The sequence below is a fragment of the Dromaius novaehollandiae genome, chromosome W, assembly GCF_036370855.1.
Source record: "Dromaius novaehollandiae isolate bDroNov1 chromosome W, bDroNov1.hap1, whole genome shotgun sequence".
NCBI classification, from domain to species: domain Eukaryota; kingdom Metazoa; phylum Chordata; class Aves; order Casuariiformes; family Dromaiidae; genus Dromaius; species Dromaius novaehollandiae.
The window spans coordinates 9,267,771-9,295,720 of NC_088130.1; the positions used below are offsets into that span (position 1 = coordinate 9,267,771).

Genomic DNA, 27,950 nt, shown 5'->3' on the forward strand with positions numbered 1-27,950 from the left:
CTAGATTATGCAGCATTTCTTTACCAGAAATGTGCTACTTAACAATTCTTTTTCGCAATTAATTAGCACCGCAGTTGTCCTGCGAGAACAACCATGGCTCTGTTTAGAGAATTGTAAGACTACATCTCTACTAGTAAGTAAAGGAATGTGTCTGGGAATATTCCTGGGTACTGAAACCAACCCAACCAACATAGAATGGCATGCAGACTCAGCTTGGGGAACGGTCTCTGAACCATTCTAATTGCCTGAGAATTGTTTGGAGAATGCTACTTAGAGCAGGCCAAATTTGTGCCAGGAAATGGTCTAATAACATACTAGCATAGACAACTCCATTTGAATAGCTAGGCTCATTCCTGATGTATTCGAGTGGTATAATAGTGTAATATATTATGCTAGTATAGATGCAGCTATTGTGCTAATTTCAGCATGTTAACATTTGTTAATGGTAAGATTAATTTCTGTGATTCTTTAGAACTGCATTAATGGCTGCTACAGAAGTTTTACTGTTTACATTGAAGTTTTTTCTAGAGACATAAGTCAGGTTTTAGGGATCTATTATGTTGTGAAATGTACAAAGATATATATTGAAAAAATGGTATCTGCTTCAAAGATCTTGCATTGGAAATCCTCATCTCTGCACTGGGGACTGTATAAGTTCTAGGAGAATCAATATAAATTTTAAATTAGATATACGAAAGCAGCAAACAAATTGATGGTGTACTAATTTGATTGGTGAAGATTATGATTCTACATCAGTCTGTACACATAGATCTGTTAGGAGTGTTTTGTGCTCACGAGTTCAGAAAATTTTGCAGCAGTTTGCTAGGAGTCAGGAATGTGTGCTTACAGCACTGACATTCCTCCTCTCAACAGCTAGAAGATCTCCACCTGACGTCTGCAGTAATGTTACAGTGGAAGATAAAGGAATCATTTGTCCTGCGTAGATGAGAAAAAGGTAGTGTTACATGGTTCAAAGGAATAGTGAGCAAACTGTTTATCTGCATTCAGCCTTTACTCTGTGATTGTTTTACTTCGGTTCTTATCTCATTTGCCTGTCTGAGGAGATGAAGTTAATGAAAACTCAAAGTGTATTCCATTCAAAAAAAAAGGAGACAAAAATTTTGTTGTCGTGAGAGAACACTGTATTCTGCTGCCTCCTTGCAAATAGGAACACTTAATTATCAAGCCATGCTTGTAATCCCATTTAGTGGGACAGAGTAGACAGATCTTAGAAACAAAATTTGCAATAGATTTGAGAGATTTGAAATATATCTGTTCTAAAGTGTAGATAACTATCAAAATGCATAGAGGCTTTTTAGACCTCTAGATTCCTTATATCACTTTTATAGCTTTCAGGCGGGCCACTGAGGCCTGCTTTTGGAGTCACATTGGCTAGTTACATGCCCCCCCTTTTGAAAAACCCTATAAAAAATTCTTTTGAGAAACAAATGAATCACAAACAACATTTGAACTCATAAATGGTTCAGTGTTAGAATCTTGTATTGACTTGTCCTTACTGAAATATCTTCAGGTTCTTAAGGAAATATCTTCAGCACTGACATGCTGAAGAAAAGAAGAATTAGCTATTTAAATTGGACATGTGGACAAAGTGTCTTTTCCTGACCTCGAAAGTTATACACCGAAATTCACCTTCTGTTACTAACGTTTACAAATTCTACTATTATTTCTACAGAGGTTTTTTTTCCTTTCCCAGGGTGTATATCACTTCATTTTCTTTCCCTTGATTCCTGTAAAACATAGAAAATGAAATTCAAACCCGATCAACAGTTTTTAGAATTCTTCATTTAATACTAATTTATAATTTTCCAAAAGTAAAGCCTCAGCCCTTAAGATGATGTTATGCATAAATCTCTGTGCCTACAGAACCCATAAAGGTATTCTTAAAGATACTTGGCAGAATTTAGGGTTAATTCATTTTTTTGTTTGTGGGTATCAGCGTGTGCTTGTTGGCCAGCTTCTGCCATGTCAGTCTGGAATATGTGAAGCTCAATTTCTGCAGAAATGTCACTTTGGATGCAATTAAAAAACTCTGTAGTAACTGCAAGAGGTAAGAGTCTGGCTTTCCAGAAAAAAACATTCTTTAGTCCTTAGCTACAATTCCAGCATTTTCTGTTAGATTCTGATAATTTAGTGGAAATATGAAAGCATTATTACTCTCATATGCAGATTATGTTTCTCAACTCATTCAAGGTGAACTTTTAAAATGCAACTAGTTTGTGTTATCCTTACTGTAGTTTGTTGGCAGTGCAGTGTGTCATAATGTTTTTTTCATTAACAGTGGCGTTGTTAAACTACCTACATTTATGTTTTACATTATTTTTTTCAAAATGACAGATGATGATACAGCTCTCAAGAGTAGGATATTTTACAGCATTATGACACAGCTATTTTAACTGGTACCTTTAATAGTATATAGTACAGAAAATCATGAAGAATAAAATAAATTTGTTTGCATATGGCTATATTTTATTTAAAGGCTACGTTTTCAAAAAAGTTTATGTTAAAGGTAAGAACAATTATACACATCATTGACACTGGATATTTGACTGGATCTTGGACAATTTACTTTGATCTGCTGGATCATCCTTGGGTTTAGATTAATGTTAACAGTTCATGCTGACCGTTTGAAATTAGAGCAGTCCTTGTTTCTATGAGAGGCATGAAGTCACATGATATGTTTGGGCACCCTAATCAGATGGGTGAATGTGATGGCCCATTTGTACTAAAAAAAAAAACGAAGTCAGCAGAGCTCAGTATGTTAACTGTCAGGTACAAAGTGGTATGAAATACAGTATGAATATATCTAAAAGCTTTAGCCCAATAGTGTCATTTACTAAAGCACTTAGACCTCATCACAGCTAAATTCTAACTTAATGCAGCCAAATGAGTGGCAATTGTTATATTTGGGTTTCAAAAGTCAGTGGTTCTAGGAGGAGGATCTGACTGCCACTAAAAGCACATGTTTTTACATATACATGGACATTTACATGGACATTCTGTGGTATTCACCAAAAGTTTACTCCATACATTAACATCAGTATACTCACTTCATAAAAGACTTGTGAGCAAAGGTTGATTACAGTACAATTTGTGAAAGAAGCTTGACCTGTAGAAAAATAACATATATTTTAAATACTTATTTTTGTAGTCTTCTCCAATTTTGTAAATCTTTAAGGTCTGAAAGATAATGTGCAAATTTAAAGGGAATATTAAGGCTGTTAATGGGTTTAGACTTATAACAACATCAGCTTTTTCCTTATGACTTGATGGCAGATGAGAAAGAGTCTAGTTTCATTGCACTTTTAAAAGAGGATACATCCAATAGAATTGAGTTTATTTTTTCTGATTCTATACTAGTTGCTGAGATGCCTTCTCTTGTCTGTAATTTAGTCTTAAGCTGTTATAAAAATATACTTTGAGCAAAGATCTCTTAAACTGGCAGAAACTCTGACAGAAAAATTTTCAGATCTTTTGTCTAGGAACCATGACAAAATCTCACCCTTCAAGATTAACAGCCACACTATTCTATGTTACGTTCCAGAAGAATTAGTATAGCTTTATAACTTTGCGATTTTTTTTTATTGTTTGTTTTTTACTTTTCAGTTCTGAGTCATGCAACCTTTAATCTTCTTTGATATAATAAACTCATGAACTTCCTTTAACAGTTCCCTATTTGGTATATCCTTGCGGGATGCTATTACTACACCTGTGTTCTTGTCCAGCCTCTCCATACTATTAAAGCAGTATTGTGTACCTTGCAGTAAATAATTATTTAATGTTTTTGAATGCACATATTTTAATTTATCAAATGATTCAGAATTAACCTTGCTGAGGTGGAGAACATTCAAATTAGTTGTGTTCGCATTTACTCAGCACTTATGGCCTGGCTATGAAATAACTCCTTTCAAAGTATGACATTTTTAATCCTAATAATAATGTAATCTCAATTGTTATTTTGATCTTTTATAAATACAAAGGCCCATTTCTACATGGGCTATTTCCACCCTAGTAAATTAAATACACCAGAACTGTTCTCTGGCACTGAAGCCAACTGCCATGGAATTGCCCCGTCATAACTATTAAACTCTCTTACTTCCAGAGCAGGGTGACTATATGCAAACTGTCTTATCCAATCTCTCCAACTGTATGCAGGAATCATTTGGGAGAATGTAAGTTATTCTGGGCCAGGGGCTTGTTCTAAGCAATTTAACAGTATATATGATTGAGTTTCACTGTCTTTGAGTTCTGGCACCGTTTGCATTGTTAGTTGCAGTCAAAGGGATGGAGACACGCCATCCAAAACTGCTATCAATAGGGCATGGCTTAATTCTAGCTTTCCTGGGGAAACTGCCCAGATGCCTGAAGTTCTGGACATGTCCGGTAGTCCCTCAGGTGTGTCAGTGCTGAGCAGCTCAACAACCAAAATCCTCTTGGGATCCAAAAATGGGATATTCTTTCCATGTTCTTTAAGGGCCTGATCTGACTGATGTCAATACTCAGTTTGCCTAATATGAACAGTAGAAGTCTTCACATAATGTAACAGTGACAGCCACTTATACTCAAGATAAAGTAGAAAGAGGTACTAGTTGTGTGATGTCTTTATTGAATAACCTAAATTATGTAAAAGCGTCACAAACGACTTGGGAGACTGGTTCAAACGTCTTCTCTATCAGAACAGATTCAAATACTTCTTGCTCTATATAAAGAACCCTGTCTTTTACGCTGTCTTATAGCTGTTCAAATGATTGAATATATATCACTTTGCAAGAATTGATGAAAATAATGTAAGATTCTTGAGCTAGATAGAAATGCAAGAGGGATCAGTGATGCACTGGCATAGGGAGAACTGACATCCAGCTTCTGCTGCAAAGACTGTTACTTTATCCAGTTATCATGCACTGTAAAAGGCAGAAATTATACTTTGAGCGGTGGCTTTGAGCAGATGAACTCTCCCCAACTCCATTGCTGTCCCAAATAGCTTTGTTGTTAGGATACTTTACTGAGGAAGGAGAAAAGTAAGTTCAAATTGCTTCAGGAAGGGCAGTGAATTAAACTTGATTCACTGTTTCTGGGGAAGTATTCTAATACACTGAGCAAGAAATGAAGGTAAGAAAAGGATGAAACAGTGACCTCTCTGTTTGCAAAGAAAACCTGGCCCTTGCTGTATTTTTTTAAAGAGGAGCTTTGGCACCAATCTGCAGAAAAAAGGTCAGAACTAATCCTAAATGGAAGGAGGTGTGTCCCTTTGGCCTTAAGTTGTTGTCTCCAGTCCTGAAAAGGACACATCCATCCTTTGTCATCAGCATTTCTTATCATTAGCTTGAGTGTAGATGGGGGAATTGCATTTTGAGATGCTCATTTCTCCAAAGTTATTCAAAGTTTGGTTCTTCAAGAGAGGGTTTTTAAGTAGATGAATTTTTTTAGACTATTATAATAGGAAAAAGTATGCAGATTTTCACACACACACAGGGGAACCTGATGTGCCTGATAGCTTCTATATTTTCCAACTACACAAGGTAGAAAAAGATACCTTCTCCTAGAAATCTTATTTTGCTTATGTCTTCGGAATACTCTGGCCATTACAACACTACCAGTGACTCTCTTCGTGCCTTCTGTAGGGAATTTAGGAGCCTGACTCATATGGAATTCATCATCTCAGACCAGGCACCAAGAAATATGCAGTCTACAGTGTAATTCAGACTGTTAATAATAAGCATCATGTAATAATTCTCATGTAATACATGCCTTTTCCATTGTCACATTATTTCTATGTGCACAGAGTAACTTTTTCTTTTCAATTCTATTCTTCAGTGGACTCGGAGAGTTTTGGTTTAGATTAATTTATTTTATGGCCATGGAGGAAGAAATAGTAAAAAATTAATCAGTGGACAGGTTTTCTCTCCACAGTGCAATGTAATCATTGCTTGCTGTAGCAATGTAATAGTAGCCTTACCGCAGGAAAATATGACAGCATGGATCTAGCAGCTCTGACTTCTTTGAGCCTGTTGGGATTGAAAAGTGAAGAAAAGCCTCTGTTTTCTGAGGATGTTTGTGAATCTTTCAATTCTCATTCACCTTGTGTTTCTGAGGAAGTGATACTTGCCTAACTGCAGGTAGAACTGAGGTTTTAGTGATTTCTTTTTTAATTTCACTCAGCTTGTACAATATACTGACAGCCAAATTTCCATTCCAGTTCTTGTTCACTGACAAGCAACTGGTATTTATCAGGATTCCTAACATTTAAAAAATAGGACAGAATTAAAAAAAACAAGATATTATAAAAATCATCATGAAAGCCTTCCTGTAAAGGGTAAAGTTCATAAACCTTGATTGTTGGCTGCTTATGTTATTCAAACCCATTACAGATTTTGAGAATGGGCGACTTGACAGCATGTCTTTAAAATAGTCTTTTCCTGCCATTTCTGGGGTTGGAATACTCTTGTTAGAGCAGCACAAGGATGACTGCTAATGCCTCCAAACTGGGCCCAGCAGTCATTATTGGTCATTCCGATGTCTCTCCAGCTATTCAATTGACCATAGACAAGAGCTTTTAAAAAGGTTATTCTGTCGTCAGGATTTTGCTGTCAATACTTCATCATTTCTGAAAAAGCATCTTGGGCGCTTTACTATTCTTTTATTAATGGTCTATTTTCTCTCTTGCAGGCTTGCAGATGCTTCATCTCTATGGTTGCCACTTTAGTTCTGATATGAAGTCCATTAAAGAAATCAATAAAACAGTGAAAGTCTTTCATGACCTCTCTGTCCCAACTGCTAACACTTCAGTTGAACAACTTCAGTTGAATGAAAAATTCTGCCTATCTTGAGGAATATTTTTGGCTTTTAAATATATCACTGCTTTGAAGAAGAGGTTTTATGTCAGGTTGTCTCTCATTTTTTGATGAAGTCTAATCCTAAAATTGACTTCCTTTGCAATATTATGCAAATTACTTGAATTCTTGGCCTCAGCTTAATTTTTTTGAGGTATGGATTATGCTTTTTTCTCTTCAGAGGGCTATAAAGATGTGATATATCTGAAAATGAGAAGTACAGTCTACATGATACTTATTACTAACTATATTATCCTTAACTTTTAATTGAAAAGAATAAGAGTGAGTCATATACAGCAGTACTAAAAATTACATAGGGAATGACAGTATGTAGTAACTGTCTATTATCTGCCCAGGTTTGGGATTTAAGTATGTGGACCTATCCCTATATGTTTCACATGAGGTGTATCTTGTGATAAAAGCATTGGGTAACAGCTGCAAATCCCATCCTAGTCATAAGCAGCACAAATAAAGGCATGATAGGAGAAAGGCAAAGAAGGGAAATAAACCTTACCATTCAAGACCTCACATAGCCACTGCACTCTGTATGCCAGTCCCTCACCAGCCCCTTCACCCATCTGCACACTCTGTGCTGCCTCCCCTGATGGTAGGGAGAGAGGGAGGTTTATGAACAGATACAGGTATAAATGGAAGAGATGGAGGGTCCAACTGGGACTGTGGTGCTTTGCAGTGTATGGTGACTGCAGTGGCAGTAAACTTTGTGTCGTTGAGTGGAGAAACAGTATGTTTTATTAGTTAGTTGTTACAGTGCCATGACAGGTATAATACCTGTGCAGAATACTAACTGTTTTCAAAGATAAGTTTTTATATTATTAGTTGATTCTGTCTTTTCAGCCAGAATGGATGCTCAAGTTAGTTTGGTACAATGAGATAAAACACTGAAAATTGCACTTGGGCTATTTCTGTATCTGTAGCCTTGGTATCTTACTTAGGAATAGAAGTTTCCTCCTGTGCCAAATACAAACTACTAGATCACAGAAGCAATGCTTTGCTTTTGCATATTTAGTTCAGAGCTGGATTTGAAGTGACAGATCCTGCTAATAATAGGCACATAATTTCAGAACAAAGCCTTGCTTTGTCATTCCCTGCTGGGATCCTGCCCTCACTGCCCATTCTTAGGTCTCTTCAAAAATCATCTTTTGCTTGTTACCTCTGTGCTGGTTGGTTTGGACCATTTGACTGTATGGCCTGCGAAGCAAGTGCTGGTTGCTTGGTATTGTATGATAGTGCTGGTGCCGTCTGTTTTGCAGGATATACCTGTTCCATAACAACACTAAAAGACACACCATACTTCATCCCAATGCCCAAGATTTATGTGACAAAACTTCTATAACAGTGGAAATAAGGAAGATAGCAAAGGCCAAGATCTCTTTCATGACATCCATTGAATTCACAAGGGATTGCTTGCATATGAAAGCAGAAGTCTGCCCCGCATAGGCATCGTATTGGTGAATATTGCAAATCTTTTACATCGCTTGATTCAAAACTTAAGATGAAGATTTCCATTTGTTTTCAGTACTATGTATTATTTGTGTATTGCATATGTAGAAACATACAGCTTTTTAAGAAAACAAAGATGCAGACCTTTGCAGCAGGAGGGTAAAAGCTCAAGTCGTGTAAGAGCAGGATTACGTGGAAAGGTTTGGGAGAAGTTGATGTTAAATCTCGAAGAAAAAAGATGGGGCAATGCATCCAAAGTGTACGTCCGCACTGGCAGTCAAAGGCAGACAATACCGCAAGAGATGTGCACAAAGGAGTGAGTAAGAGAGTGGCCAGGACACAGAATACAGACAAACATCACACACAAGCTTGTAGTCACAAAGGCAAACAAGTAGGTGAACACAGTGATTTGAGTGGGAAGTCCCTGTCTGAGACACATTCAACCCCTGGAAAGACTGCTGCAATTCATCTCAGGAGGTTGAAAAAGCTGAAAGCCAGATCTCCAGACTCTTGCATTAACAGAGAGCTGGAGGGCGTAAGCAAGCTGATTTCGTTTCTTTTGATGGCTGAAGAACTCTTCATTAGCTCCATAAGGGCTTTACGATATTCTGTTGACTCTTTGGGTACAGAAATTTGGTGGGCCAGACTGCAGGTGGGAAAACATGGAATAGAAGGACCTTTATGTTAAATTAACTCTGCTTTACTGGAACACTAGATTTTGCTAGCATCTGAGAATTTAAGAATAATACCTTTTTTGCTACTCTTAGTAGTTTTGTAATTATGTAACAGAAATGTAGTGAAAAATGTGTAAAATCGTATATTAAAGTTCTTCAGTCTTTTTTTTAAGCTAAAATTTATATTTGGAATTACTTAACAGATACGTTTATCTAAAATGCAGGGAGCATTTCACTGATAGTTTTATTGAATACAGATAAATTGTTGGCAAGCTTTTCGGCTGAGTCTGTCTATACCTGACAAAATAAGGAACAAAAGCTTGAATATAATTTTGTTTGAGGGCATTCCACACCTCCTAGGCATAGCACTTTATAGTCTTCCTTTACAGTATGTGATTTATTGTAATGAGAGGTCAGCTGGACTACTTGTGTCTTGCTGGATCACATATTTAGCCTGAGGATATACTTCAGTCAATAAGGAAACAAGGTTTGTTAGCAGATGGATTTGTATTCTGTTTAACTCTATCACAACTTGGTGTAAACAGTTTACATTTTGCAGATGCTGCAAGCAAACCATAAATGGGATTAAGTGCAGGGGACTTCAAAAATTCTTGTTAAAAAAATTAACTGCTTCCAGTGAATCTGAGAGTTTTACCAATGACTTCAAGAAAGTCGAAAATCTTGACTTCTGTCAAGAAATATGGTAGTTCTTCTATACTGAGCACTAAAATCCAACTCCTTTGGTTTATTGTATTGAAACTAGCTCTTGCATTTGCAGTTTATGACAGTGTTTTAACTAAGTATCTCCCTAAATCACTGGTGACGGGATAGCAGCATGCACTGACTCTGAAATTCCTTGCGTATGTGTAACTCCAAACCTGCCCGGGGTCAACAAGAGTGTAGGCAGTGCAGCCTCCAGTCTTCCATGACCATAACCTCCACTTTTGTTCTGCTGGAAGCCCCGGAGGAGGCTGCAGGTGTCACGGTAACCGCGCAGCGCTGGGGCTCGCAGGAGCGCGGCAGTCCCCTCCCGCACGGAGGCGGGCCGCGGGCAGGGGCGCGCCTGCCCCGCCGCCTCGGGCCGCCACCTGCAGCCGCGGGTCCCGCCTCCCGCTCCCGGCTCGGCGGGGCCCCGGGGCGGAGCGGGGCCCAGCCCAGCCCGGCCCGCCGAGCCGAGCCGAGCCGCTCGGCCAAGTTGCGCCGCCAGGTCGGGCCGCGGCGGCTCGCCCCTTGCTGGTTGCGGGCAGAGGACCACGGCGGCCCATGGAGCCCGCCGAGGCGGCGGACGAGCTGTCCCGCCTGCGCGCCCTCTTCCTGGCCTGCGACGCCAGCGGCTCGGGCCGCATCGAGCGGGAGGACTTCGCGGCGCTCTGCGCCGAGCTGCGGGTGCGGCCGGCCGAGGCCGAGGCCATCTTCCAGCGCCTCGACAGCGATCGCGACGGCGCCATCACCTTCCCCGAGTTCGCCCGCGGCTTCCGCGGCGCCACCCGGCGGCGGCCCGGGGAGCCGGAGGAGGAGGAGGCGGCGGCGGCGGCGACGACGACATGGACCGCCGAGGGGCTGGAGCAGCCCTGGAGGGACTTCGAGGTGCGGCTCGGGGACGAGGCGAGGTACATCCCCAGGTGAGTCCCGCGCCCCGGCCGTTGGGAGGCGACCGTTGGGGTCCCGTGAGGGGGCGGGGCGGGCAGGCCGCCATCTCAGGGGAGCCACCCCGGTGCCGAGCGGCAGGCTGGGGAGCCCCTGCGGCCATTCGGGGTGACGGTGGGCTCAGGAGCCGAGCCCGCCTGCTACCCGCCCTGAGCCGCGGGCACCGGGGGGGGGGGGGGCGGAGACTCCGGCAGGGCGTTTGGCCCCTTGCAAAAGCCGCTGGTTTTGTTCCGGTCCGGAGAGGCAAACGCCCCTTCTCGCAGCAGCTGGTCCCGCTGCTGATGCAATATCGAGCTGGGGGATAGCCGCAGGAGAGATCGGCTTGACCCCTTTGGCTGGCGTTAGGAGTGTTTGTAGGTGTTAGGTTCCTGCCGACACCTGCCTTCCGGCTCCCGGGGGTTGCCAGCCCTGTTCGCCAGCGTGCGGGGTGCTTCCCTGCCCCCGCTGCTCCGCTAGCGACCCACGTGGGAAAAGCAGGCCCTTGAAACGGACTGCCCGCGCAGTGCTGCCAAGTCCGCACACCAAACTTTTCTTTTTCTTTCCTTTTTTCCCCTCCTCTCTACCTTCTTTCTTGCATCATTTTCTTGGTAAATGCAAACGAACACCGCTTTTGCTTGTGAGTTAGCTTGCCCTCGAGGTCAGTAAAAGCCAGTTCAGCATGAAGTGAAGGAAACTGGTGGTAGATTGTTTCGGGATAAAAATTAATACAGGTTGGTCAGTAGAAAGCTATTTCCATTTTGCACGGGTACGTTTTGGTGATTAGCCGTAATGTGCTTGAAACTTGAGCCGCTCTAAATTTGTATGAAACTATCGGCCCTGAAAAGTACAGAGTAACTCTGCATGCTTTAAGAATTTTAAGTTAAGCTGGAAAACAAGCAATCTGAATTGAAGGGCTTGATAGGTAGTTAAGAGACAAATGAAAGAAATAATAGTAATCAAGTAGATTCATAAATATATGCAAAGGGACTATGAAAGGCTACAGTGGGTTCTGGCTGTGAGAGATATACAGAAGCTAATAAAAAGCATATTCGTTCTTGTCTAATTCTTCAGTCAAATCTAATGTACAGTTTGTTGTTTTATTAGGAGCATGTATCAAATCCTTGGCAAACTTGTAACATCCAGTTCTCCCTATAATGCACCTTAAAATCCTTACCTACTCCAGTAATATGGCCCTAGCCACACTTAAAAATGTGTTCAGATCTTGAGATGAAAAGTTTCTTCAAGGAAATTTTCAGTTAGTTAAAAATCCTTCTTCTGTTTAGGTGGATTAGATTGTTCTTTTCCCTTTTGGCTGGAAGAGTGAATAACATTGATTAGTCTTGTCCCAAATTTGATAGCAAAACTTCATCTTGATGTTTCTTACCTACTTCATGATACCTTCCCTACTTTTCTTGTAAAGAAAGAAAAAGAAAGCCTCTTGTCTGAAAGTTTGCAGAAGTAATTCATAACTTAATCTAAAGACAGACAGAAACTCAATAGGAGATGGAAAAAATATGACTCACAGTGATGGCTTGTGAAAGCATCTATCTCCTTTGGCAATAAACCTATCTCAGTATCTTGGTTGCTATGTTTGCAGCAGCAGTTAGAATATAGCCCAATTGTTTATCTAAGAGGATAGTAGGAGGAAATGGGAATAGCTCTCTTTGGTTTGAGTGTACAGACATTTAATTATATTGCACTGTGATTTTTATGCATCCAATTGCAAGCAGACAGAGCTAGATGTTGATAATTAAATACATGCATATCAGGTGGGCAGTTACTTGAGGTAAATGGTTCCTATTCGTTTTTAGCTTTATAAATAGCTTTGAACATCCTTCACAGTTGGCTGTATTAGGTGTGTACCAACATCAGCTGAAGAACACTGTGCCCTTTGTTTTTCTTGTTCTTTCTCTTTCCTGTCCTGAAGCACTGGAAGCAGAGCTTTGCTACAGCTCAGCTTCTTTTCATTTGGGGCCCAATCTCTTCTTTGTTGAAACATGTATGTAACTTTTTTCATGTGAGTAGTCCCACTGAAGTTGTTAGGACTGCTTGTGTGAATAAGTAATGAATGTGTTGAAATTGTTTTAGGTCTGGGCCTGAGAGAGATCTTAAGCAACGGAATATAACAGAGCCATATAAAGTACAAGCTGGTACTTCTAAGAAGTTGTTTATCTTTTTATTTAAATTATTTATTTCTTAGTTGTTTATCGGTTCACATCTTAGTGAAATACAGTACTTTGAAAAACATACTCAGCTTGGAACATGTTTGTATCTTCAATACTATGAAGCAGTTTACAGTCAGTGTTCTCACATGGTAGTTTATTAGTCTTCGTATTTTTGCTACAATGTTTGCATTGAAAACCATGAGAAAAGTAATCACAAAGAAGGAAGTCCTCAAACCCAGATGAATGGAGTTAGTTGATCATATTTCTGGTCTCAGTTACATGGGAATTTTGAGATTCAGTACTTCAAGATGCTGTGTGTTCTGGCCCCAGTCTAGCAAAATGACATCTGCTTTGATGTTATTTTGGTTTCTGCAGAGGCATAGGATATTGAACTAGTGAGATAAAAATAGGACTAAAGTCAGTTAACAGCTGTGGTCTATAGCATTCTTAAGCTTGATCAATGCCCATGGAAATCGAAGAGAATTTTTTATTGATACCAGTGCACACGGTTCAGCCCCTGTTTCTGTGAATGAGCTTTTAAAAAACACAAGTAAGTCTTTGTAGAGGGGTGCAAAAGCTGGTAACACAGATCAGTATCCAGTAAGTCTGTTCTTAATGTAGTAGGTTTATTATGGGATGGATCCTGCCTTTTTGTAGTTTGGTGTGTTGGTTGCACAGTTCAGTTAGCTTACGTTGTAAAACATCCAAGTCTGTGCTGGAGTTATGGCTGTATCCCTGGTTGTTAAACAGGACGGGCAGCACAAAGAAGTTTTTTCTGCCTCTTGGGTTCCTTCCTTGTCTGAACAGATTTTCAGGGCTGACTCAGTTGTATTCCTTGGTAAGGTAGTCTCTGTGAGTCAAAGTATTGTTTGTCTTAGTCTTTATGCGTACTCAGTGGGCAATTGTGCCACTAGCACAAAAAAGTGGAAAGTCTTTCCAGGCTACTGACCTAGTATAATGTGTGAAATCAGATTTTAGTGGAATTGCATGGGGGTTGGTGTTTTTTGCATCCAAGTCATTTAAAATGCAGCTACTCCTTTCTTGTTACATTCAATCAAGTGTAATGAGTAATTAAACACAAAAGATTGCAATGACTTTAGTTTATATATAGCGAGTTGCCAACTGGAGTATAGTTGTGTGAGCCATAGGAGATCTCTTTTACTGGGAACTTAGACACATTCATTAGTTTATACCTCTAAAAAGCACGTATTCACAGTGATAGTTGTAGATAAAAAGTTGAGAAAGTTACCTTCTTGGTGCTCCAGGTAGTGAGGGTTCCACTGCATTGCCCGCACCAGAAGGGTTTAGCCTTTGACTGTTACTAGCTGTTGCATGGTAATCCCCATATCTGTTTAGATTTCAGTGGTAAGATGAAAAGCTTCCTTCCACTCCCTTCACAGGCATATGCTTCTTTAAGTATGTGTGAAAATCTCCTAGTGGCAATACTTTTCACTCCTCAACTTGAACAACAAGTGATTCAACATCCACTGACACTTGAAGAGAAAACCAGTACCTGTGAATCCTATGCCGGTTATTTGTGTCTGTAAATAATCAGCAAAAACTCAGAAAACAGATTTTCAAATTTCAACCTTGAAGACCTTAAATCAGAGATATTAAAGATATGGAACTCTGTGTATTGTGTGTGTTCTTGTGTATTTTTTGATCGTTCTGGGAATAAACTGAATCCCCTCAAGCCATGCCAAGCAATTTTTATGTTATATTTGGCAGATTGGACAATCTGATTGGAAAATTAATTTGAGCATGAATGAATGGATGAATCTGTAGAAGTTTGTATCTCTATTTTGAATTAATTGCTCTTGCTTCTGGCAGTCCTCATACTTCATTACTTTGTTTTTTGATCTTGGGATCTGCTTTACTGAGGAGCCTTGGATTTCTTTGGGCCAAGTTAACTCTTGATCCAGCTCTCACTTCAATGCTGCCAGGCTGTGAGAACTTGTGCATCGTACAATTGCAAAGTCTCCTGCTGTAATCATGATAATAGTTCACCCCCAATATTCTCATCTGGAGCCATGCAGGAAATGTGGATCTGGTGAATCATGATAATAGTTCACCCCCAATATTCTCATCTGGAGCCATGCAGGAAATGTGGATCTGGTGGACATGTGATAAAGGGAGAAAAGAACATCATTTTTTACATTAGCTACTTAAACAATGAAGAGAGGTGATGCTCATGGGACATACTGCTGTGCTACGTCAAAGGAGACGAGCTCTGCCATGTAAAAAGCAGTCCAAAACCTATTGTGCTCTTGCTGTCACAAGCCAGAATGGATTTTTGCCAAAAGAGTGAATCCTGAGCGTAACGTGAACTTCTGTCGGCAATTTGTGTTGACATCCAAGAGATGATGAGCAATGATATTGACATCGGAGAGATTTCCTTAGAAGTCAAAGTGTGTTCCCCTGAGAGGAGATCAAGGCAAATTCTGAAGAAGGACAACTGCTTGAACCCCCTTTGTCACAGTGCCAGAGAGAGGATGTGTGCCATGAGCATTATGTCTTGTCTTTTAACATGTCTCATGACAGGGTTTGATAAACATGCTCTGCAAGAAGCTTTATGAATGCCTTTCTGTGAACTAGAAAACTTTCTGAGCTACCTTAGTTTTTATTATCACAGAACAGGATCTGTGATAAGCAACTATATAGCATTTATTTTCCTGAAATTTTCTTGTTTCACCATCATGTGCTATAGCCATATGCTTCTGAACACTCCTTTTCTACAGACTTTCTTTTTCCTGTCTTTCACTGTCTTCTACTCCTGCCCCACTACTTGCTCGAAATTATGTTTCTGTCTTTAAAAAGTAAACTGTATTTATTCCTTGGAAATATTAAAAACTCCTTCCCTGAGAATCAGCTGCCACTTCCTTGCCCAGACCCTCTTATTTAAGGGGTTACAAATTTGATTCTCTTCTTTCAATGCAGGCCTGTTTGTGACGGGGCAGGTACAGAAAAAGAAAACACAATATTAAAAAATACTGTGCTTCAGGTTGAAAAGTATCTTGAATTTTATACTATGTTAATATTTCATACAGTCTGTTTTTCTTCAAGGCATTTAATTTAGAAGAAATTGTTGCTGTGGCAAAAGTAGATCCTTTCCAATCTTGTAACAGCTCTGGTGGATCTTTTCTGGTGAATAGTAAGATGGCATATCCAGATTGTCTGCTTTTCTGAATAAGATACTTCTTTCTTTCTTGGTGGCACACATAGGATATTGGCTTCCAGTGTAAGGATCATTATCAGATGTGTAATGCCTGACCTTTTTCTTGCTGCCTTTTTCTGGCTCGGACCCCCTTTATCTCATCCCTTCGTGCCCATACCAGAGTAGAGTTGTTACAAGCGGTGGAGAGCGATTTTTACAAGTTCATCTACATTGGGAAGAGGCCAAGGGAATAGGGTTCTAAAACTTAGAAACAGGAGTGCGTTATTATTGTTAGTTAACTAGATAGTGTAGTGGTGATTGGCTTTGCTTTTACCTGCACCTACAAAATAAAAGCTTTATTTTTCCTGTGCCTGGTAGATTTCTGGGTCAAGAATATGAAGAGCAATGTTTGGGGACCTTAAGTCTACCTGTAAGAATATGGATAAGAGAGAAGATAAAAGTGAGGACAGAAGTGGACAGAGAATTGGCAAGGCATGGTGTTGAGAAAGATGGGGATATATTACTTAAACTCCTCTTGGAGTTTAGTAAAAATAGTCTTGCTGGAGAACATCTTGGTACAGTTTTCTTGTCCCTTATCACAACCCCAGTCCAGCTCGGCTCTACAGCCAAAGGAGGATAAAACATACTGTATTTGCCGTGCTTCCTGACCCCCTTATACAAATAGCCACCTTCTTCCTGTCCCCCTTCTTATACAAATAGCCACTTTCCACTTGTACCTCAAGGTGGTGAGAACAGGGTCTACCAGGTTGTTACTGTTCCTCGTTATTCTATACCCCACGGCAAAGAAACTGGCAGCAGTTTAACATCCAGCCCATTCATAAGTGGAAGATCTTGGCATGCTTAGCACAGTTAGCCAGGTGTGTCATGTCTTTTCTCTTCTGTGTTACCCTTCTTGATCTTTTTATTTATTTATTATTTATTTTAAAATGGACACTGTTAGGTTCAGTATATTTACTTTATAATGTCTTGTGGATGTTCATGTTGATAAAGATTAAGAAAAGTTTCTTAAAATTGTGAGTGCCACATACATTATATTTTCACACAACATATAGGAAAAATACTCTTCAATTTCAGGAAGTACGTATACCAAGAATAATGAATTTGCATTTTAACTTTCTTGATTCTGGCTTTTGCATAGGCTGTGGCCCTGCCAGTTCTCTGTCATTTGCAGAGGCATCGTTCCTGGCTGTTCACAACATATCAGGCTCTTTGCCATTTTGCCTCGTATCCTCTGGAAGAGCAGAAGCTTTTGTTTTCACTGAGGACACAGATTTGTTTTTCTACCAGAATGGGTCTTTCTGATCTATTCATATAAATTTGGTGAGGTGTCTCTGGTGATTGTCTAGGCCTTGATTTGTCACAGAGATACAACTCTTGATGAGCTCTGAATCCTGTTATGAAGATTCCTGAAAAGGGCGTAGGAGCCCTATCAGTGGCTCCAATACATTTGGGGAACGAAGCTTGCTATATTCAGTGGAGCCACGTGCATCACTGACCTTTGTGGATGGATAGCAGTGCTGTTGTCTGAAAGCAGATGCATGGGAGAACGCAGGTAATTGCAGCTTGGGTAGGCTGTCTGCCAATACCATCCTAGCTAGCTTTTGAGTGGAGTAATAAGTGAGAGTGGTGGCCAGATGGTGAGGTTCACAGCTTTCTCCAGTCTAAGTTTCATATTGTTTTGCTGCTTTATCCTCTCCAGAGTGGTCTGCATAGGTGGGCCCTGAAATCCTGCTGACGACTTTGTAGGTTTGCACCTATCTGAAGCAGACCCAAGTAAATATAAACAAAGTAAGTGTTGGCAGAAACACTGAATATTTACCATGTAAGGAAAAGTAGTATTATAATATCACTGACAAATATTTGATTTTTCTCCTTTTTTCCACTAGCTTATTGCACTTTGCTTCACTCTCGGTGGAAAACTATACTGCGAATACAGCCCCTTGAGTTGGACTAAGGGTCCATGTGACATAGCATCCTCTCTCTGGCAGTTGCATAGGGAATATGTTCAAGTAGTCGAGCAAGTATGGAGTGATTCTTCTCTGATGAATTCCCTCAACTCCCTCTGTGCTGCATTCAGAGTGTAGTATATACTAGGACTCAGCTGGACTGTTAGCTGACCTGTCACTGTTCATTCAGCAAACCAAAATAATACTATAAATTGGTGTGAATTGGCATAGCTCTGTGGGTTTACATGAAATTACACCACTTAATGTCATCTGAGTATCTGATATCTTTATTTAATCCCTGTTTCTTTTTCCCTGCTCTTCCTATGTCCTGCCTTGGTATTTTAAATTTATCAGGTCACAGATTGTGTTATCATCAGGGCAGTTTTATTTCCTTTCTGTAGTCCTCTGGGCAGCTCTCTGAAACCAAATGAATGTAGTAACTTTGCTTATGTTAGCTCTTATGTGAAGCTGTGCTAATATTCACTTATTACAATTACTAAATAATATTTTTACATAAAGTACCAACAAATTTTTTTTTATTATAGTAAGCTCAGCATAATATTGCAGCACAGAATTCTGTTGTTGTCTAGTATGTAAAAGGTGTGTTGTTTTTTTTTTTCACGAGGACACCACAAAAAATGAGCAAACCCTTATCAGTTTGATCCTTTGAAGCACCTGATGGAGTGAATTTGTAGGTGTTTAAAGTCAGGATATAGCATTTTGGTTCAGGAAAGTCTCTTTCCTATACTTTGGCTGAATAACCTTTGAGATGAGGTAAAATAAAACTAGAGCAGTATGTGGCCAGAATGCTATACTTTTTTTGGTCTCTAGTACTCTGTGCCTGTACTTGCTGGGAACAGCAAAAAGGCATGTGTGGTAGATAATTACAGGTAGAGCCAGAGAGTCCACAGTGAGAAAGTTTCTTTCACATCATATCAAAAAACCTCTTTCTGTGCATTAGTGTCTTGGAGCCATGGAAGTGTGGAGCTTAATGGAGCGCAGCTAAATCCATTTAAAAGGGATTTCTGGATTTCAAGGAAGACTAATTTAAAGTGCAAACCTGAGCACTTCTTATGAATTTGTCTGAAACAGCATTTTAGTCGCCTCTTTTGTCCAGCAAAACCACTGACTATTCAGTGTTCAGGAGTCAGCTCAGTGAAATCTATTTGCGAAATCTTCCTTGGTGAGCAATTTTGAATAACTAATGAATTTGCGAGGAGAAATACCATATATCCAAGGAGAACTGGAAACAAACAAATTAGGCAATATTCATTCCAACTAATGTGTCCTGCTGCAGTGGTGTCACTAATGTTTACTGAAGTATGTGGAGAAAAAGAGAAGTGACTTAAAATATGGAAGGAGATGATTCAGAACGATTCTTCTCATAATAATCAAATACTTATTGCATGCTGATAAACAGTGGCTATAGCTGCATCCTTCTAAAATCCTGCGAATCTATAAAACGTTATCACAGTGTGCTTGCTGCTAATTCATCACAGATATTTGGAGTGATTAAATCAGTGGCAGTCTTCCCAATTCATGAGAGTATATTACTGCTTAGCGAAGGCATAAGTGATTAAATAGAATCTCATCAATATTGTTGCATGACTTTAAATTCTTCTGTCTTTCTCTGTTGGTGCGGTAGTTGTTGTGCCATATTTTTAATTAAGATTTCTTGCAAAGTTGCTATAGGAGCACTCAGGTGAGTGTCACCAAGGATTTCAGCTGCCAATTTTAATTTTAAAAAGCCTTCCAGGCCCCTTCCAGGATCTTGGATAGTTGTGGTTTTATGAGTATTGTTTTGCTTCTTAAGCCTAACTAGTGCTTCATAAAACTAGGTCACTGAGGCATTTTGAATCTAGCTATCGTTAGGCTAAGGAGGAAAAATGAATATAAGGAGGTTTTTGTATCACAGAGCCGGAATAAACTCTCACAATAACTACTTTGTGTTCTGAAAACTGCATTATAAAGCAGACTTAGCTGTATAGTAGAGGCACAGCAGTGTGGAGAGACAGCTTTCTATCTTTTCATGTGTTTTTTCATAAACTTCAATGAAAAGAAGCTGCAAGAGGGAGTGGCTGTGGCATTCTTGTAAAGAGAACAAAAAGCAAAAGTTGCAGAAATATTACAATATTCCACCACAAATGTCATCTACTCCTGACACAAAATAGAGTAGGGAAAGGCCAGACTAATTGGTTGATTGTCTAGGCCATCAGCGGAAGGCACTGTATACCTTCCTACCTTGGCTATGGCCAACAATAATCTCCTGGGTAGGAGACCTTGGGAAATATTATCACACACGTGCTATTTTTGAACATGGAATATGCACAATCTGAGGTACACTGTATTTTTATGAAGGTACCTTTGTTTGGTTTGAAGGCAGCAGCTAACTAACCCTGCACAGGATTGGGTGAGGAAGATAAGAGTACCAACATAACCCAGCATATTCTTGTGAGTATGCTCATGTGAAAAAAGTGATGTGTTGGCTCAAGTAATGGGTTTATGCTAGCATCAAGTAACAACTAATTTTGCAGTTACAATTTGTTAGAATACAGTTTGTGTTTGCTTTCTAGAAAAAAGGTTATTAGCAGGTATCTTCTTGGCAACGGTAAAATTTAAATGAAAAAATAAAATTTCAGAACACAGGTTTCACGTTTGTATTTCATATTCCTAAAGATCATATACGTTGGCCTAGATAGTGCTGAATTTATCTGCTTTGGCAGATTGATAAGTTCTATCAAGCTTGCTGTGGCTAGTGCCATTTCTGTTTTACTTGCCACTGTTTCAAAGGCGTATGTGTGTATTCAGGCTGAGGAAGTGACGTTCTTCAGCTTTTAGCAGATAATACTGAATACGCACACTGGCTGCTTCTATCTAAAATCTGAAACTATTCTGGATTAGTCTGTTGGCTGTTTTGGCCAGGAGTTCACAGCCCCGAAGGACAACTCCTGAAGTTCGAAGTAGTTCTGTTTGTGCTTCTAGGAATTTATGAAACGCAGCAAGATATTCAGTTTATGTTACCAGCTCCCCGTCCCAACTATGAAAACCAAATAGAATTCCAAAGAGAGAAAGACCACATCTTGTAATAGTGGAAGTACAGTCAGGCTCTAGCTTCAAGCCCAGTCAGCATCACTGGAGATGTGGTAGGAATCCTGTAAATGGTAACACCATGAGATACTTAGCTTATTTTTTGCCCAGTTGCTTGTAGTTGGAAATCAAAGCATTTAAATATTACAGATCTCTTGTACGTTTGCAATTTAATTGAGATCTGATATACCTAAATCTCAGATTGATTCTGTGATACAGACTGATGTCAGGACCATTCCAGTCTCCCTCGTGCAGTAATCCTTCAGTGCAAAATCTTGCATGTGGCTTAATGTTGTAATAGAACAAAGTGAAAGGGGCAGATTTTAAATCTAAAACTTGACTTTTATTCTGGGGCTTTTCCGAGTTTTGGTATTGCTGATGGTGCTGATAATGTCAGTGCTATTTTAACTCAATGTTGTGCTGAGGAAAATATCCTTGTCTGTTTTTAAATGTGAATTATTAATTGAATAAGCCTACATTTAGGGAGTTCTTTAATGATGCATTATTCATACATAGTTTGTACCATCTGATGGTCAGATAAACCTACGTATTATTGTGACTATCTGTGAACCTTGATATTACTCTGTTTAAAATATGTTAAGAAAATGAAACTCTGTACATTGGAAGATATTCAAAGAGTTTGACTTAACTTTAGCTAACCTTAACAAACATTAAATTTGACTTAACTTCTAGAAATACTTAATATAGCTAAAACATTAGCCTTTATAAAGGAAACCTTTTGCAAGAGGATACTGTAGCTACACAGAAATGCCACTGGCATCAGTAAATCTGTGTTTCTTTGTGTTGTTATGTTTCTGTATATTTAATGAATGCCAGCATTTCATCTGGAAACATATTTTATGGTCTTGTGGAAATATTTCAGTTTTTTAAAATGGGAATCTGAGCTATAGTAACAATCACAGTACTGCTGTAATAAAATAAGTTATACTTGAATGGGAAATAATATTCAAGGAACATAGCATTGGTACGTTGATAGTTGAAACTGTGGAAATGCTTCAGACAGGAAAAAAAATGCAGAGGATATACACTGATAGTTTATATCACAGGCATAATGAATGTATTAAGTAATGCTGCCTTCATAGAAGATTGAAGATTGTCAACTGTTTAATGAGGAGAGTCTTGGAAACTTTTTATTGAATCACAGTTTAAGTTTTCCCATAGCAATAAAAGAAGGACATGTATTCGTGATCTGTTAGATAGGGTGCTGGACTAGAACTTGCACAACATAAGTTGCGTTTGCTTTTCTGCCACTGGTATGCTGTATTACCTCATCACGGGCCTGCTTCTGCCTTTCTAGGCCTACTTTTTCTGTGTGTGTGTGTGTGTTTTGTTTGATTTGTAAGTTCTTGAACACCTGTTCTGTGTTCTAGTATATAATCTATAGGGTAATCAGCTTCAATATCCATTGGGACTGCTAAATTCTGTTGTCATAGAAATTTTTCCGATCAAAGGGCTTATAACAATCAAGATAAGCAAAACTAGCCAGCATGAACACAAACTGTTAGGTGACATTATTAATGGTATCACCAGAAATTAGAGTTCCTTATGTAGTATTCTGTGTAATAATGTGTTGGTGCTTATGCTATTTTCTGTTTTTGTATCTTGTCAAAACTGTTGGCTTTGACAATCAAAATGGTATGTAATCTATAGAAACAAGTCCAGATCAAAGGGGAATCAGAATATTGTTTTCCAGCATTGGGGCAGCTTTAAAGAAGCAGTATGTCTTTCAGGAAGGTTTTTAATAACTGAAGGATCTACAGAGACTTTTTTTTGTCTTGTTTCTTCACGAGATATGTCTGTTATCCTTCGAATGATAATTGGATACAGACATAATCTCTTATAAACATGATTTTTTTTTTTTTTTGGTTCAAAACGGGGCTGGCGTTAAGAGCGCAGTCGTCAGAAGCAGAATAGTTTTCTTTAAACCAGAAAGCTGTATTATCTTTTCCCCTGCAGCTTATCCTGCACCCACTGAAACAAAAGAGATGTAAATACTAAAAGTCCTACAGTTGAGAGAGCATCAAGCTTTGTGTGGGTAGCAATCTCTGCCGCTGCTGATTCCCAGATGAGTTTGCCAAGCTGCACTTTGTCCCATTTTGCTGTGAGAATATTGTTCCCTGTATTCAGTTTTCAAGATAGCTCCAATCTAGCTAGCAGACCACAGTGTAAGGCTGCCACCTCCTCCTCCTTTTTTTTCCCCCTTGAAGGAAATACGCTCAACCTCTCCCTACTCCCAATGTCCATTACGACTTAGGTGGTTGGCATTCCTACTCGTTTTTGCTTTACATGCAGCCTCTTACTACATGTAATCTTCACAGATCACGATTAACATTACAGGCACCAACAATCTTGATTTATATTATGGGTTACTGCAGTGGCACACTTCAGTACGTCACCAACAGAAATAAGAAGAATGGACTTAAAGCTTAAAGGTTTTTTTTGCAATGGTAACTATACTATAGTAAAGAAAAAGAAAGTAAAAATAATTTAGAAAATTGCAAACATTATGCTGAATGCTCGAAGTCTTTATTAACTTGTTAAATTTAAAAATCTGCAGTAAAGAGGAACATCCTCATTTGGAATGAATTTTTCATGCCTTGTATATAGCACTGTTCCAAGGAACTGTATTAAAATGGTATCTGTCTTTTTCAGACAAGAGCAAGTCAGTGTTCTGTATCAGAACATACACATAGTGGAACCAAGATTAATCCAGCCTTACGAACATGTCATTAAGAACTTCATCCGAGAGATCAAACTTCAAAGCACAGAGATGGAAACCTTAGCCGTTGCTGTGAAAAGGTATAGTAAGTGATGTTTCTAGTTCAGTTACGCAGTTACTTTTTCCTCCATCACACTCGATTAGATAAATTACTGTGAGTTAATGCCAAAATGTGCCAAACTATTTTCATAAACTGAGCTTAGAGAGTATAGTTTATAAGCATACATGTGCATAAGCACATATAGCAGCTTGCAAATGATTATATATTGGATAAGTCCTGGACCAAATTTTTGAGGCTACATTCTTGTGTTTAATATATAAAATATTTTGATTTCCCTTCCTTGGCTGTAACATTGAGTTTTAGCATGCATTCCTATTATACTTTCATTTAACAAAGCATGTTTTTGCTTCTCCAGCTTTAGGAGATGTATTTACCTATTGTAATTACTTGGTCCTTGTGATCTTGCATCATCGCTACCAAAACCGAACGGATTAGCTCAGAGGGGTAGAGTTCTTTGTGTGGTGATGAAAGATACTATAGTTATCCTTTTGAAATCTCTTCATAGGAAAGCAGAAGGGGCCTTACATCTCTGTAATTTAATTTTCGAAATGCAGATGTGATTTATTTCATACTGATAATCTGTTGTCTACTGTTATTTAAAATCTAATTTGCCTGTATTTTCAAATTAACTTGTGATTTTGGCTCCCAAACACACTTCTTCCAAAGTCTGGGCAGTGTTCAGCTGTTTCTATGTCTGTCTGTCTAATTTGTTTGAGCTTATGTAGGCAGCTGTGTTTTACACAAATTTGCTGAGAAGCCAGAGGGTAATTCATAAGCCTGTATTTACTTTTAAATTTTAGAGCTCAGGATAAAGCGGCAGTTCAGCTCAGTGAGCTGGAGGAAGAGATGGAACAACGCATACAGGCTGCAGAGCATAAAGTTAAAAAGGAAGTGAGTATTTTGTATTTACAGAATTTCACAGTTACCAAACTCTCAGTGGTCTTAGGAAGAACTGATGACCAAGTGATTCTTTGATTCCGATGGACTGATTCAAGCCACTGAAGGCAGGGCCTGGAAGAAAAGAAGCTGTCCATGAGATAGGAAGTATAGTCACTTAATGCTCTTCCAAAGAGGAACGGGTGCTCCGATGAAATAAACAAAGGAAAATTCTCCTTTCTGTTCTGTGAGAAAGTGGTGAGGTAGAGGAATTTGTTTCTGAGTCCAGTATTGGAAGCAGATTGGAAAAATGACCTTTCACCAGGAAAGAATGGAATCTATTTCTAGTACTAGTAGTAGATGAATTTGTGTAGAAATTAAAGCTCAGATCATTTGTTCTTAATTTGTGAATCTGCCTGCAGCAGTGGTCTTTCTTTCCCCTATTGGTACGTTCAGATCCTGTAATTACATTTTAGATAGTTGTAGACAAGAGGGAGGATATTTTTGATGAAAATATGTGAAAGCCTGAACCTCTTGAAGTTGATGGGAAATTCTCTGTTATTTCAGTGTGCTGAAGTTTTAGCCATTGTTTTAGCCCACTTGTAGACTTTATGGCAAAGAATCCTCTTCCCCTTACTTATTGAAAGATATAGTCGAACCCCAGGTGGTTATGTTATTCTAAGTAGAAAGCAGTACAATAAAACCACCCTATCTTTGTTGTCTACTTCAAGTTAAACTGTTACTAAATTCACATATGAGAAACCTAACTTTATAATATGCAAAGAATAAAAATTCCTGTAAAATCTTCTAACATGGACATAATAAATTCAGCAATTAAAACATACTGTGACCATTATTATTGCTCTGGTAGGACACAGAGCATACTGAACATTTTTGGTATGGGTTCTTTCACCAAAGCATTTGCAGAATAAGCAACAGCAAAGCGCAAACAGCAAACTTGCTGATTTTAAACAGCTTACGGTAACTGATCAGTGGGGTAAATGGTATTCTGATAGATTTGTTTCAAACTTCATCTTTTCTGTACAGAAGGAAACACTCCTACCATAACATGATTCAGTTGTTTTCCTGGAAAGAAAACGTAATGGCATAAAAATGTTAAAATATCACTCCAGGAAAAACAGTGTATCATAACGTATTTAACTAATATTGCAACTCTCAGTGCAAATATACTTCCTGTTTAGAGAAATAGTACGCATTTATATTCAGGAAACAAATACATTTGTTTTGGAAAACGTCCTTTCTGTACAAGATGGTAAATCACTGAAACAAAATTGAAGAATCTTGTTCAATACTGTGAAAAGATGACTGGGAAATGTGTCTTCATTTAAGAACATCCGCAATTATGTACCAGCAATATGTGAAAACACTGAATACGAATGGATAATGCACAGATGTGTTTTTACATGTTCTAAAAAGAACGCCTCGTGATTCTGCAAAATTCCTTGTACTTTGCAATACTAGTGAAAGATCTGTTCTTTGGCTTGAAGTGCTAAAAAGAAGAAAAAAAGAAAAAAAAAAGAAAAAAAGAGGCTGGGAGCAGCCTAAAAAAGTCATCAGCTAAAGTCCTCAAATTGTCATTGACTTGTGTGGGTTGGTATTTCACCTTTCATGCCTCGATATAAATATCAAAGATGGGCTGTAACTTGTTTCTCACAGCGCTCTTTATGTTTTTTACTCCTGAATGTTCCATTTAGCTCATAGCTCCACTTACTCCACCTACTAAAACGCCCTGAGAGTAAATGTAAGATATTTACTTTGTGGGATTGTACTAAGCCACTAATCTTAATGCCTGTACTCAACACTATTGTTTGTCAGAATGATCTCATTCATGCAACTGCAGCACCTTCTTCTGTGTGATAGTATCTGCAGTTTGAGCGTATCTCTATATATTTTTTTCTTTAAGAGAAGCAAACAGTTACCAACAACTCATACATTAGCAATCTACGTAGGTGCCAACAGCAAGAGAATCCAGCCTAAACTAATTACTTTGGTTGATTACCATTTTAACACACGGAAGTCGGCATAACATAGGAAAGAACTGAATTGTGAGCAAAGTCCCTGTCTGTCTCTGTTTCCGCCTGAAAACCCATCTGGTCTCATTGACACCATGTATCCGTGCTGAATACTGGGTTCCTGTGTAGTGAAACTGTACTTAAATACCAGGGAGTGACTGGAGCGAGTTAAACACATGCTCATGCATAGCCCTGGGAACATACCATTCTTTTCATTGTCAGTTCAAAACTGTTTTTGGGGTAGCTTCCTTTCAAAATCTCTTGGTTTTGATTAAAATGAAACAGTCACTTACTAGGTTTAATATTCAGTCCAAGTCTACATGAAACTGCATTATTAAAGATGCTGTCACCCACATACCTTTTACAAAGCATGGGCCTGTAATATTCAAACACTTACAAGGGATCAATTTTAAAAGATAAACAGGAATAAATAAATAACTGATGGTGGTACAACAAAACTATTATTAGAACGTTGTATTTCGAGCCATAGAAGGCTGCTTTGAAAAAGAGGATTAATTTCCTAGAATACATGTAACACTGATTTGTGTGTGTGTGTATATTTTCATATATAAATACACATACAGAAAATTCGAACAATACTTCTTTCAGTTTTATTTAAGACATTGGGAATGTTAAGCACAGGAGAATATGACATGAAATAATGAACACCAAATTGACCCATATCTTTGCTTCCAACTGTTTAATATTTCATTTCTGTGAATATTTTATAAGTGAATGGCAATAACAGAATCAATATCTGTGGATCCTAAGAAAGGTGGCCATTGACTTAATGGAAAGACAAAATTACACAAATCAGTCTAAGAGGAAAATGTTTGGCTTTTCAAATTGATGACTGCATTTTTTTAAGAAACATTTGAAACCTGTCTTGACTCTTAATAAGATAACATATTACAGGAGAAACGAAAAGCTGAAGAAGCACTAAATGAACTGAAGCACCAGTATGATACCGAAGTTGGAGATCTTCAGGTGACAATAAAAAAACTTAAGAAGGTAAGTGGCTTGAAGTCATGGCTCAAATATTGTAAGAAATGCTGACCTCATGAAGTGCCTTCTGGAAGATGGATAATCACAACTATAGCTTTTTAATTTAATGTGTATTAGTAATGGGCAACTTGAAGAAGAAGTTTTAGGTTGTGTTAATATTGCAATTATCTTGTCTGCTATTTGATACATTAGAAATAGCCTAATATATTGCCTCTAAGTATTTGTAATTCATAGAATTAGGTGAAATTGGCAA

At 38.8% G+C, this 27,950-nt stretch overlaps 1 protein-coding gene across 2 annotated transcripts in view; it reads left to right on the plus strand.

Annotated features, from left to right (window-relative positions):
- The first annotated feature begins 10,084 nt into the window (after positions 1-10,084).
- The window catches only part of LOC135323452 (ras and EF-hand domain-containing protein-like), a 39,343-nt gene continuing 21,477 nt past the window's right edge, over positions 10,085-27,950 (plus strand). Inside the window, exons 1-4 of one of the 2 annotated variants that reach the window (XM_064499877.1) lie at positions 10,085-10,605; positions 23,656-23,802; positions 24,584-24,674; positions 27,608-27,703. In XM_064499877.1, coding sequence (XP_064355947.1) covers positions 10,247-10,605; positions 23,656-23,802; positions 24,584-24,674; positions 27,608-27,703 — 693 coding nt within the window. In that variant the 5' untranslated portion in view covers positions 10,085-10,246. The remainder of the gene's footprint in view (positions 10,606-23,655; positions 23,803-24,583; positions 24,675-27,607; positions 27,704-27,950) is intronic. The other variant, XM_064499876.1, reaches the window with a different exon arrangement.